Genomic DNA, 12654 nt, shown 5'->3' on the forward strand with positions numbered 1-12654 from the left:
TTTTTGGAATGTTAGGTCCATAAGAAGTTTCTTGATGTTCAATTTAGAAAACAAAACCATTCTTTGTTTAAATAATGGGAAATAATGGATTGAATTGTATTTTTTAATTATGGGATTAAGAGCCCTTTATATTTTTATGTTTCATATAAGAAAAACACTGGCAAACTATGACACCATAATTAAAAGACATATATCCCTATTTAGGAATATTAAAGTGTACAGAAAAAAAAACATATCTTAGATGAAATAAGGCGTATATACCTAATATTAACACACACACCTCCCCCCAGTACTGAGGATTGAAAACAGGGGTTCTATACCACCAAACTACATTCCCAGCCCTTTTTTATTATTCATTTTTAGATAGGTTCCCTCTAAGTCACCCAGGCTGGCCTTGAACTTGGCTGTCATCTCAATCCTGAGTCCCCAGAATTGCAAGCATGCAGCACTGAGCCTGGCTTAATGTTACTTTTTAACTTCATTTTCCTCTTTGTTGTGGGTTTTTCTAAGCTGCAATTTTAAAGCTGCAATTGAGCTTTTGTTAATTTTGTTATCAATTATTTTTCATTTCTTGCTTTCATATTTTCTCTTCTCTTCACCCACCCCCCAACACACATGTGCACACATTTTAAATTTATGTGCAGAGCACTTTGCAGCTAAAGGGCTCTATTTCTTTTATGCTTAATGGCCATAAGAAAGTTAGGTGAGTAACTGTAGGATTTAATTTAAAAAGTTACTAAGACTTGATGAACAGTGGTATCTGCACATAGCTCTTGCAGGGGCCTTGTGATTGTTAAGTTCTGTTTATATTTAATTGTACTGATTTCCTCTTAAAAACCAGAGCATGGTACCTCTTTTACATCATTCCTTTCATTCTAATTGTCTGCTACTAGTGCTTCTTGCATACTTAGTACAAGACTAATCATTTAGTTGGCATGGTGGCGCATGCCTATAATCCCATGGCTTGGGAGGTTGAGGCAGGAAGATCACTAAATTCAAGTCAGCCTCAGCAATTTAGTGAGTCCCTAAGCAACTCAGTGAGCCCCTGTCTCAAAATAAAATATAGAAAAGGGCTGGGGAATGTGGTTTAGTAATTTAGCCCCCCTGCATTCAATCCCCAGTACTAAAAAAAAAAAAAAAAAAAAAAGACGAATCATTTAAATTATTGATAAACTTTAAGTAGAATCTTTTCTATAATACATTTATCCAAGATGATAATCTAGAAGTCAGAATTTTTGTGATATATTATACAATTCAACAAATGTTTATTAAGTACTTACTGTTTTTATTTTGCAGTGTGCTAGATTTCTATGAAAGGAAATAGCAATATAATTTTATAATACTGATTTTTTTTTTTTTTCTGGGAGTTTTCTCAAATTTACCAACAGGGAAGTGTTGGGATAGTTTAACATCTGTGCTCTAATGTTCTTTTGGGGTTATTTATTTATTTATTTTTATGTGGTGCTGAGGATTGAATCCAGGGCCTTGCACGTGCTAGGCAAACAACACTCTACTGCTAAACCACAACCTAGGCCCCCTTTTTATACACACACACATATATATAATTTTTTTTAAGTTGTTAATGGGCCTTTATTTTATTAATTTATTTACATGCGGTGCTGAGAATCGAACCCAGGGCTCACATGTGCTAGGCAAGTACTTTACCACTAAGCCACAACCCAAGCCCTCAAATGTTCTTTCTCTATCAAATGAAATTACTATTAATATAAACTCATAAGGACATTATGAGGCTCAACTAAGATGATAGTTATATATGTGGATTTTAGAAGTGTCAGATTAACTGCTTTTCTGCTATATAGGTAGTTGTTCTTACCATTGCTTTCTCAGTGGACTTTCTGTAAATGATGTCTCTTTTGATTAGCCTCATAAAGAATTCCCTTATATTTCATTTTATTAGCTTAGCTAAGCAGAAATTAAGTCTGAAACTGCAAAAGAAATCATTGTCGTAATAGTTCTGAAAGTAGACAAAAGGAAGCTAATGAATGAGGATATCTGTCATATGATTTATAAACATTCCCTTGATAACTTTAATAATATAAATTTGACATGTTTCCAGATCTTTTTAGAAAATCTCATATTTCTTTTGTCTAGTTACTATCCAACAGTTTGCAGGAAAAATCTCTTCCATAATCTACTTTGAGTGTTGTTGACATCATTATTTCTGACGTTCTCTTTCCATTTGTTGCTCATATTATTTCAGTCTGTAAATATGATTAACAGGTCAGTGTCTTGATCTTTGGGTCTGTCTTTAGTGATATGATGTTACAAGAAAGTAATAAACCTTTGTGAAGGTTTATAGATTGCTATAGTTCTTCAGACAACCTTAATTAGTCTTTATTGTTTTAATTAGTTTGTAAAAGTAATTATTACATAGGGAAGTAAACTGTAACAAATTTGGCTTCAAATATCTTATTATCTTTCTTTTGGTTGATGGGCGTTTTCCAGTGGAACCTAACCCAGAACACATAAATACAACACTATTCTTTTTGTTCGGTTTTTTTTTTTTGTTTGTTTGTTTTGTAGCAATTTAGGTGTCAAAAGTCCACATTTCCAGAATACATTTATAGTTTTTATTGTTTCAGTTATGCTGTCAGGTTTATATTGTTTTTACATATTCCTTAATAATTTTGCTACGCTTTTATTAAAACTATCTCCCCTTTAGTTATTCTATTTTAGAACTTACCTACTTGAACTCCTGTTTTTTTTTTTGTTTCAGAGAAGACCACCAGATAATTCTTTTTATGTGCGAACATGTAACAAGAATCCAAAGAAAACAAAATGGTGGTATCATGGTAAGCAGTTTTAATTTGTAATGATAACTTTTAGTATTTTGATTTAAAAGAGTATATATCTGTTTTTCTAAGAGATGGAAAAATGAAGATATAACTGATATATATTTGTAATATGAACAATAGTTTTTTAAAGTATTGCAAGATATTTTATGGATAAGTTAGACTAGATTTTTAGTAGAACAAACAAAATCATAGCCATCATGTAAGTAAAATAAGGCATTATAGTAACTTTCTGACACTATTTTACTGCACAAAGGAAGTCCTTAATAATCTTTATATCAACTAGAACCTAGCTATTAGAAACTTGTCATTAAAGGTAGATTTTTTTTCCCTTTTTTTTTTTTAATTTTTTTTTTTTTGCAGAAAGGATTAAACCCAGGGCTTTGTGTGTGCCAAGGAAGTAATTTTGATGCCTTGTGTACTTAATTCTGTTACTCTTAATAGTTTGGCGGGTGGGGTGGGTTGGATGTCATGTTAAATTAAATAAAGCTTTCTGGATTGTATTATCCCTAAAAAAAAAAAAAAAAAAGTTGGGCTGAATCTCAACATCGTATACATCCGCAAGACTGGGATCCTAATTAGAATAAGATATACCCCATGATTGTATAAATATCTCTACATAGAATCTACTATCATGTATAACTAAAAAGAAAAAGTTTTGTCAAAAAAGTTGAGGTCTGATAATTTGACCTTTGTTAAGTACTCAATAATTTTAAGTGTCTGTTGTTCCTAATTCAGAACTGCTAGAATCATTTCTAAACTAATCTCAGTGCTTCCTGAAAGAGGTATTTTAAATTAAAAGCAAAAAGTTGATATTCTTCTATGTGCTATTTTTCATGGGGTGCAGTGAGGGTTTATTCAATTATAGGGCCTTATGCCTGCTGGACAAATCTTTTATCATTGGGCACTAGCCTTCTCAGTGTACTCTTTGAAGCAAGTGATTAAAAATCACTCTGTGTGGTTTTGTATACAAAAAAAATTATTTGTTTTCCCAATTGTTGGTGGTTATGGTGGTTTTTGGTTTCCGGAAATCAGAATTGGCAAAATTAACAGGAATGTGCCCCTTCTCCCCTTATCTTTCCATATAGTGTGAAACCTTCTCTACCCTCACATAAAATGATTGAATTTTAAACTTGAGTTCTCCAAGTGTTTAAATAGAGTCAGTGTAGTGGCACTATGCCAGCAGTTAAAAATTAGAAAATATAGTGAAAGAATAATGCCATTCATGGGAGCTACACAAATATCAAAACTTGGGATAATGCTAATGAGAAATACTTGGGACCTAAAAAAAAAAAAAGAAAAAAAACTTTTTAAGAACTATAAAAAAAGCTGAGATACTTTAATGAGAAAACATACTGTTCTTAAAAAAATGTAATTTCAGTAAGAGTCTAGCGGAATGATATGCATTGGTTTTTTAAAATTTTGGAAAAATAAATGTAAGAGCAAAGCTTGAAGTTTGAACTATAAAGGTAACAGAGGAGAATTTATCAGGTACTGAAACATTAAAACTAGATCTTTGGGACTGGAGTTGTGGCTCAGTGGTAGAGTGCTTGTCTTACATACGTGAGGCACTGGGTTCAACACCACATAAAAGTATTGTACCCATCTACAACTAAAAAAAAAAAAAAGGTCTAAAAAAAATATGTAGATCTTTAGCTGGGGTGGTTTGTGGCTCAGGGGTAGAGCTCTCCCCTAGCACATGTGAGACCCTGGGTTTGATCCTTAGTACTACTTAAAAATAATAAAGGTATTGTGTCCTACGATACCACCTACAACTAAACATATATATTTATATACATAGAGTAATTCTATACAATAATTATATATTTAGACTGTTGTATATTGAGATTTGTTGAATGCATTAAAAATCACTGAAAAGGGGAAAGATTATTTAGTAATTAGGTTATTTTAAATCATCTGGGAAGGAATAAATTTAAATTTTTACTTCATATATAAAATATTTCTTATGAATCATTTTTTTTTAATATAATAAAGGAGGGGCTGGAGTTGTGGCTTAGTGGTAGAGCACTTGCCTAGCATGTGTGAGGCACTGGGTTTGATTCTCAGCACTGCAAATAAATAAATGAATAAAATAAAGGTCCATCAAAATCTAAAAGTTTTTTTAAAAAAAAATATAATAAAGGAAAAAATTGGGCTTTTTGGTTTTGTTTTGTTTTAATAGGTGTGTATGTGTGTTTCGTTTTTGTTTTTGTTTCTTGTTGTCAGTACTGGCAATTGAGCCCAGGCTCTTGCTCATGCTAAGCAAGCACTCTTACATGGGTTGTACACCCCCTAGCCCATTTTATTTTTTGAGACAGGACCTCACTAAGTTGTCCAGGGTGGCCCTGAACTTGCAATCCCCCTCTGATTCATCTTTCCAGTAAGTTGGAATTTATAGGCATGTACTGCTGTGCTCAGCAGAACGATGCATTTTTATTAAATTACTTATTCTAATTTGTTATACATGATGGCAGAATACAATTTATTTCATGTTACTCATATAGAGTGCAATTTTTCAAGTCACTGATTGTACACAAAGTATTTTCACACCATTCTTATACATGTACTTAGGGTAATGATGTCTAATTCATTCCACTATCATTTCTACTTCCTTGCCCCCTCCTTTCCCCTTCCTCCCCTTTGCCCTATCTAAAGTTCCTCCATTCCTCCCATTCTTCCCACACACCATCGCCATTATGAGTCAGCATTCTGATATCAAAGAAAATATTCGGCCTTTGGTTTTTTGGGATTGGCTTACTTTACTTAGCATTATATTCTCCAACTTCATCCATTTATCTGAAAATACCATGATTTTATTCTCTTTTAATGCTGAGTAATGTTCCATTGTGTATTTATACAACAAAGTTTCCCCATCCATTCCTCTACTGAAGGGCATATGGGTTGTTTCCATAATTTAGCTATTGTGAATTACGCTGATAATAAACATTGATATGGCTGTGTCCGTGTAGTATGCTGTTTTTAAGTCCTTTGGGTATAAACTGAGGAGTGGAGATAGCTGGGTCAAATGATGGTTCCATTCTAAGTTTTCCAAGGAATCTCCATACTACTTTCTAGATTGGCTGCACCAATTTGCAGTCCCACCAGCAATGTATGAGTGGGCCTCTTCTCCCACATCTTAAGAGTAAGAAAATCTTACTTTAAGGGAATCTTAGAGTAGTTTTGATTTGCATTTCTCTAAAGAACAATGCATTTTTAAAAGCATATTTTTAAAGTACAACCCTCTCTCCAATCTCACCCTATTGTTAGAGGGTACTATTCCTGTTTTTCCTTCCTCACTGCCCAAAAAAGGAATTTTTAAAAAGATAAAATGTTTTCAAATACCTTTTAGTTGTTGGTGAACGTTGAATGTTCAAAATATTGAGTTTTTTCTTTTTTTTTTTTTTTTTTAAGTACCAGGGATTGAACCCAATGGTACTTAACCACTGAGCCACATCCCCAGCCCTTTTTTTTATATTTTATTTAGAGACAGGGTCTCACTAAGTTGCTTTAGGACCTCATTAAGTTGCTGAGGCTGGCTTTGAACTCATGATCCTCCTGCCTCAGTTTCCCAAGCCCCTGGAATTACAAGCATGCACCACTGCACCTAACTGAGAAGTTCTTTTTTTTTTTTTTTTTTGGTACTGAGGATTGAACCCCCAGGGTCCTCAACCACTGAGCCACATCCCCAGCCCTTTTTTATATTTTGTTTAGAGACAGGGTCTCACTGAGTTGCTGAGTGCCTCGCTGTATTGCTGAGGCTGCCTTTGAATTTGCAATCCTCCTGCCCCAGCCTCTGGAACCCCAGGGATTACAGGCGTGCACCACAGTCCACGGCTGAGAAATCCTTTATCAAAGAATACTTTCAGAATTTCTTCTTACTTGCTTTTGAATAAGAAGTTGGGAAAGGTCATATAGTGAAAAAATAAATACAAGAATTAAGTTCTTAAAAAAAATAAGTCCTTAAAATGATGTACAATTCATAGTAGGATTTTTTTACATTTATCTGTTACTGAGAAATCTGTGCTTTCCCAACTAAGATACAAGGTGTATTTTTTTTTTTTAATTACCTCAGGGATACATAATCTTCTATGTAAGCCAGGTACCCGCCCCCAAAGAAGCTTCAAACTAAATGAACTACTTATATAATGTAAAATAGCCTGTGTGTATACAGGAATTAATATTGTCAATAATACTTTTTATTCCCAATATAAATTAGCCATTTTTACAAGGCATTGGATTTTAAAAAAAAATTGTAGCTGTCTATGGACAGAATGCCTTTATTTGTTTATTTTTATGTGGTACCAGTTCCTCACATATGCTAGACAAGTGCTCTGCCACTGAGCTACAGCCCCAGCCCAAGGCATTGGATTTTAATTCACCTCAATGTAATTATTCTAGTTCATTCTCCAATCCCAGGTGTGTGTGTGTGTGAGTGTGTGTAATTTTTTTTTTCATTTACAAATAATTGTGTTTAAAATATCCTTGGTTTGTTGACTTACAGTGACTTTATTGTCTCCAAATATATTTTCTGTTCCTGCCGGAACCCTGAATACCTAAGTTATTCACTGCCAGCATTACCCCTTTAAGGGACAAATTTGTTGCTTAAATGAGTTTCATATGCAAACAAGGAACAATAATATTTGTAATTCACCAAGATGGTAGAGCCGCTGTTGATGTCATCCAACTAGGATGGCTGTAGAGAAAAGAAAAAAAAAAAACTCAGGCATTTCAACTGTGTAGCACTTTATTGTCTACAATCAGAATGGCACAGTTGTAAGCTATATGAATAAGAGCTTATCTTAGCATTATAGTTGAATCTGGATAATTTATCAAGAAGGTAGTCATAGTCTTAGAAAGCATAACCCATCAGCTTTTATTTTAATACACACACACACACACACACATTTAGTTGTTGATGGACCTTTATTTATTTGTATGTGCTGCTGAGACTCAAACCCAGTACCTCAAACATGCTAGGCAAGCGCTCTGCCACTGAGCTACAACCCCAGCCTGTCAGCTTTGTTAATTAAAACTTTTCGGATGTCAGCTGGGTACAGTGATGCACACCTATAATCCTCCTGACTATGAGGCTGAGGAAGGGTAATGGCAAGTTCAAAGCCAGCTTCAGCAACTTAGGGTCTCTGAAGAGCTGTGGGTATAACTCAGTGGTAGAGTACCTCTGGATTCAATTCCCCACCCTCCAAAACAAAAAAACAAAACCAGAGATTGAACAAAAGCTTACTTGGAATTAGATAAACTCATTGGAACACTTAGCATTTCAGTTTCTAGAAACTAAATGGAGTTGTATGTCTGAGGTATCAGGCTCCACAGTTGTCCTACATGGTGTTAATCACAGGATGGAGACACTCTTAAAAATATGAATTCATTGCCTCCTGGTCGTATAAGAGGAAGACAGCTTTTATGCCAAAGTTGAGCTGTTAGATACCAGGATTGGGTTCTTAGAAAAAGCCTCTTTCAGTGTGAATTTGTGATGCATATTATTAATTAGTATCCCTTGAAAATTAGGTCAAGCCTGGTACCATAATGTTACTATGCATATTTCTTTCAAGGTTTTTTGATACAATGTATTAAAGTTTAAAAAGTATAACCAATATTAGTGCTGAGAGTCTTTGGATATAAAAAGTTGCATTTGTCGGTGAGTATACTTTCCTTAATTGTTATTTACTTGACATTTACTATCAAGGTATTTTCCAGAAGTCTTACTATTTCTGTTCACTGAGGAATTAATATCATATATGCATTGAAATGAAGGTATTATGTGTTGCTACTAAAGGTAGGGGTCCGTATGCTTTGAAAAATCAATTGCTCAGAGAAAATGGGGTTTTAAAAAAAGCTAACTAAAATAGGTTTATGAAATAGATAATTCACTTCAGCATACAAATGAACTGAGAAATTTACTAGTGATTCAGACTTAGAATCTTCCTTAGAAAACAGGGCCTCATCTGATTGAGTGTACAAAAGAATGAATGATTGAGGTCCCAAAGTTATATATTAAAATAATTGTTCTTGATAAAGGTACAAATTATCTTTTTGTTAAACCATAAATATATATCAGTTAGGTAAGCCAAATAGAATCCATTAATAACACAAGCCATTTGTTTTCTGGGGCCAGTATTCAACATGTTTAAGCTTAGTTTCATGAGCAATTGCTTTCCACAGACAGCAACCCACATCTGTGATTCTTGGAGCACTTTCCTTAAAGTGATTAAAAAGTTGGAACATTGGTCAGTTTCAAACTATAGCTTAAGGTTGTTATTGAGTATTGACTTCAGAAGCCTCGTTTTTTAGGAAATAAATTGGAATAGTGTCTAAATAGCACATCTAGCCAACTGATAAATCTCTAATATGTCAAGGAGTAGAGCAATATCTTTTTTTTTTTTTTGGTTTTTTTTTAAACCATGGACTATATTCTATGTAGAATATTCATTTATATGCAGGAGCATAAAATTATCTCAAATTGGTAGAATTAAACTCCTTTTCTTCCCGCCTTATACCTTCTGTCCTAGATTTACCTATATTATAAATCTTTTGGTTCTACCCTTTAAGGTTATAAAACCACTTATTAAAATTTTTCAGGCCAAACTTAAAACAGTTTGTACCCTCTGCTCCTGCTGCATAGAGATTCTATTATCTGCCTACTCTGAATCAGTTCATGAAAGACAGCTTTAATTCCCTGAATTCTTGAGAGACAAAAAATAACTATAAATATAGTTTCTTTCTTGGTGGCAGCATCCCATTAATATCTACTGACCTATGTTACTGTGTTTCTTTTTTTCTAATCTTGTGTCCCAGGGAGTGTATATGGAGATTAGTTTCCTATGTATACTCTGGGGAAAACTTGAATGACCATTCTTATCTAATACAGCTTTCTCTCTCATTTGTATTTCCCAGAAGCACAATGAAGTTAGGTGTATTAAAGGTTACTTCTTTGGAACTTACAATTTGTATATTTGAGAATGCAATTTTAGTAGGAGCTTCTATAATTTCAGAGAAAATCAAAATCATTAATAGGTGATTTTATTTTTCTAGCTATTAGCTTGTTCACAGATACTTTAGCTAAGAGGCTAAAAATATTATGGTCTTTTATAACTTTTTGTAGATCTATGTTTGTCTTGCTCTAAGGTGGATTTACTCCAGCTTTTTGTGTGATAGTCCTGGTGTCTAATAATCATTTCATCTAGGTACAAACTGTTCTTTGTAGTCACAGATGAGCCCCATCCCCCTCAGTTGTGGCCCTTTTATTTAGGGAAAGGATGGCCATGGCTTTGAATCATACCAGTCTCTGTACTTAGTTTATTTGTGAACTCTTGATTACACATAGTCATCATGGATTAATAATCCTACAAATCCCTTTGGGTCCTGGTGTCAGATCATAGGACTGTATCTTCAGAACATATTTATTAAGTTTCTTTCCTCAAAGCTAGGGTATTTATTTAAGGCAGATAATATGATGTAAATCCTAAATCTCCTTTCAACATCTGACCCAAGATGGAGATTGGGATATGAAGAATAGCTTCACAGAGATTTCCTAGTCATTTTGGTAGCACATTCTGCAAAAGCCTGTCTACTGAAAACTTTCACAATGAACTATCTAATAAATAAAAATACCTTAATGTACCACCTACCAAAAATGGTAGGGAAAATGTTTGGGGGGGATACAAGCTTAGTTGTGATTAACTAGATAACATTATGTTCAAATTGAATTTTGTCATTTAATTCTTAACTGTGTACATTGTCATCTGTTATCTTAAAGTTTATCCTAGTAGCTTGACATTCAGTAGAATTCAGTACCATCTTTTAGCATAGAGACTGAAGAATGATAAATTAGTAGTATTAATTTCGAGAAACTTTGTGCTTCAAGATATTTTATTGGAGACATGAAGTTTTAAAAAATTTCATTTTCTTACATTTGTTCTACGTCTATATTCCAAATTCCCAGTAATTTTAAGAAACATTCTTACACATGCAACTTAAAGGATAGAAACTGCCTACTATTTTCTTAAATGTTATTTTAAGTTTAAAGGGTTCTAATGAATTAGATATTTTTGCTTATTATTTATTTTGCTCATGGGGATTGAACCCAGGGCCTTCTTTCTTGTGCTGGACATGTGCTCTGTCACTAAGATATCCCTAACCTTACAATTTTTTTTTTTTTCCTTTAGTCCTGGGATCATACTGAGAGTCTTGAGCATGCTAGGCAAGCGCTCTACCCCTAAGCTATCCACCCAGCCCCTGATTTATTTTTGAAATTTGGTCTGTTTCATCCTTTAGATTATTCACCCTTTAGATTAACCCAAAATTATGGGATTATGGAATACTCCAAGAGTTTTTCCAGCATAGCAGTGAGACTTCAGTGAGTTTTGGTTCTTGTTTAGTCTCTGAGTGAGAATTTTAATAGCAATATGTCAATTCTAACATGGAATAGTTTGTTAAATATTTTTGGTCAGTATTTTCTGAGTTTTTTTTTTTTACAGCTTACAATACTCTCCTGTCGTTGCCACCAGTCTTCCTGCTTTCTGAAGAATATCTTTTGGATGTGTTTTGTGAAATAATTTTATAAAATATATCATGAGTTTAAAAAAATTGTCCATGTTACATTTAATATAATGTGCTGAGGCAACCAGAAGTTAATTACAAAATAATTCTGTGAGATTTTTTTTTTATTTTAATTTTTTTATAGTTGTAGATGAAGAACATGCCTTTATTTTGTTTATTTTTTATGTGGTGTTAGGGATCCAAACCAGTTCCTCACATGTGCTAGGCAAGCACTCTGCCACAAAGCCCCCAGCCCCTTCTGTGGGATTCTAAAGTGACCACTGCATGCATATATGTATGATAAATATATATATTTATATATATATATATTTATATTTATATATACATATATGTATACTTTATATGTATACATATATATACTTGCTGAGAATTTATTTTCTAAAGGGAAATTAATAGCATTAATTTTCTATTGATTGATTTGGAGATCATATCTCATTGGTGAAAAAGTTTATATTACCTCATTCTAAAGACACAGCTTACATTCAGTTAAATAGCATTGCAGGTATTTACTTTCTGTCTCGTTACAATTTTATTGCCTATAAAAGAATTCTCTTAAGATTGCTACATCTTGAATATATGTTAACATAATGGTTTCAACTTGTAAGCATATTAGTTCTATATAAAGTAATAATACATTATTTTAAGGTTTGTGCAAACTTTTATACTAAAGGAATAAAACATATCACTGTATAATTGAACACAAATTGGACTTTCTGTTAGACTAACTTGTAGATTTTGCTTATGCGTTCTTTTTAATTATCTTTTTTCTCCTTTTCTTAAAGATGATACTTGTTGATGCCACTGTTATCATCCTCCTAGCAGAAGATAGTCCTACTGAGAAAATGAGCACTTTGATCATTCAGTCTTTGAACTTTAACCTTTGACTGGAAGTGACCTATAGGCAATGAAGACTACTTCCTTTTACTGCATTTTTACTCGTGTGCATTCTGGGCGCATGTTGATCGCTGGTTCAGTCCACGCAACTGACATGCTTTTATTAGTCATACAGTATTAATGCAGGTGTCAGGAAATGTCAAATATAATTCCATTTTTTATTTTTATTTTTTTAAGCTTTTGGAAAAGTTCCAGGTCCTCATGTATTGTGCAATAACAATGACTTCCTTGGTGGTTTTGGGACGTTCATTGCCGGCAATGGACGTTGTAACAGGAAAAGTTTTCATTAACTCCTGCCACTCAATGATTAATGCATGATAGGGCCTATGAAATGAACTTTTATCAGCTATGGTGGGATTATAAATAAAGT

The 12654-nt window shown here is 33.4% G+C and overlaps 1 protein-coding gene across 1 annotated transcript in view; it reads left to right on the forward strand.

Annotated features, from left to right (window-relative positions):
• Ube2w (ubiquitin conjugating enzyme E2 W) overlaps positions 1-12268 on the forward strand; it is a 56072-nt gene extending 43804 nt beyond the window's left edge. Inside the window, exons 5-6 of the mRNA XM_026397310.2 lie at positions 2738-2813; positions 12173-12268. Of these exons, the coding sequence (XP_026253095.2) occupies positions 2738-2813; positions 12173-12186 (90 nt within the window). The 3' untranslated portion in view covers positions 12187-12268. The remainder of the gene's footprint in view (positions 1-2737; positions 2814-12172) is intronic.
• Positions 12269-12654: the final 386 nt, after the last annotated feature.

Source organism: Urocitellus parryii, chromosome 7, assembly GCF_045843805.1.
Source record: "Urocitellus parryii isolate mUroPar1 chromosome 7, mUroPar1.hap1, whole genome shotgun sequence".
NCBI lineage: Eukaryota > Metazoa > Chordata > Mammalia > Rodentia > Sciuridae > Urocitellus > Urocitellus parryii.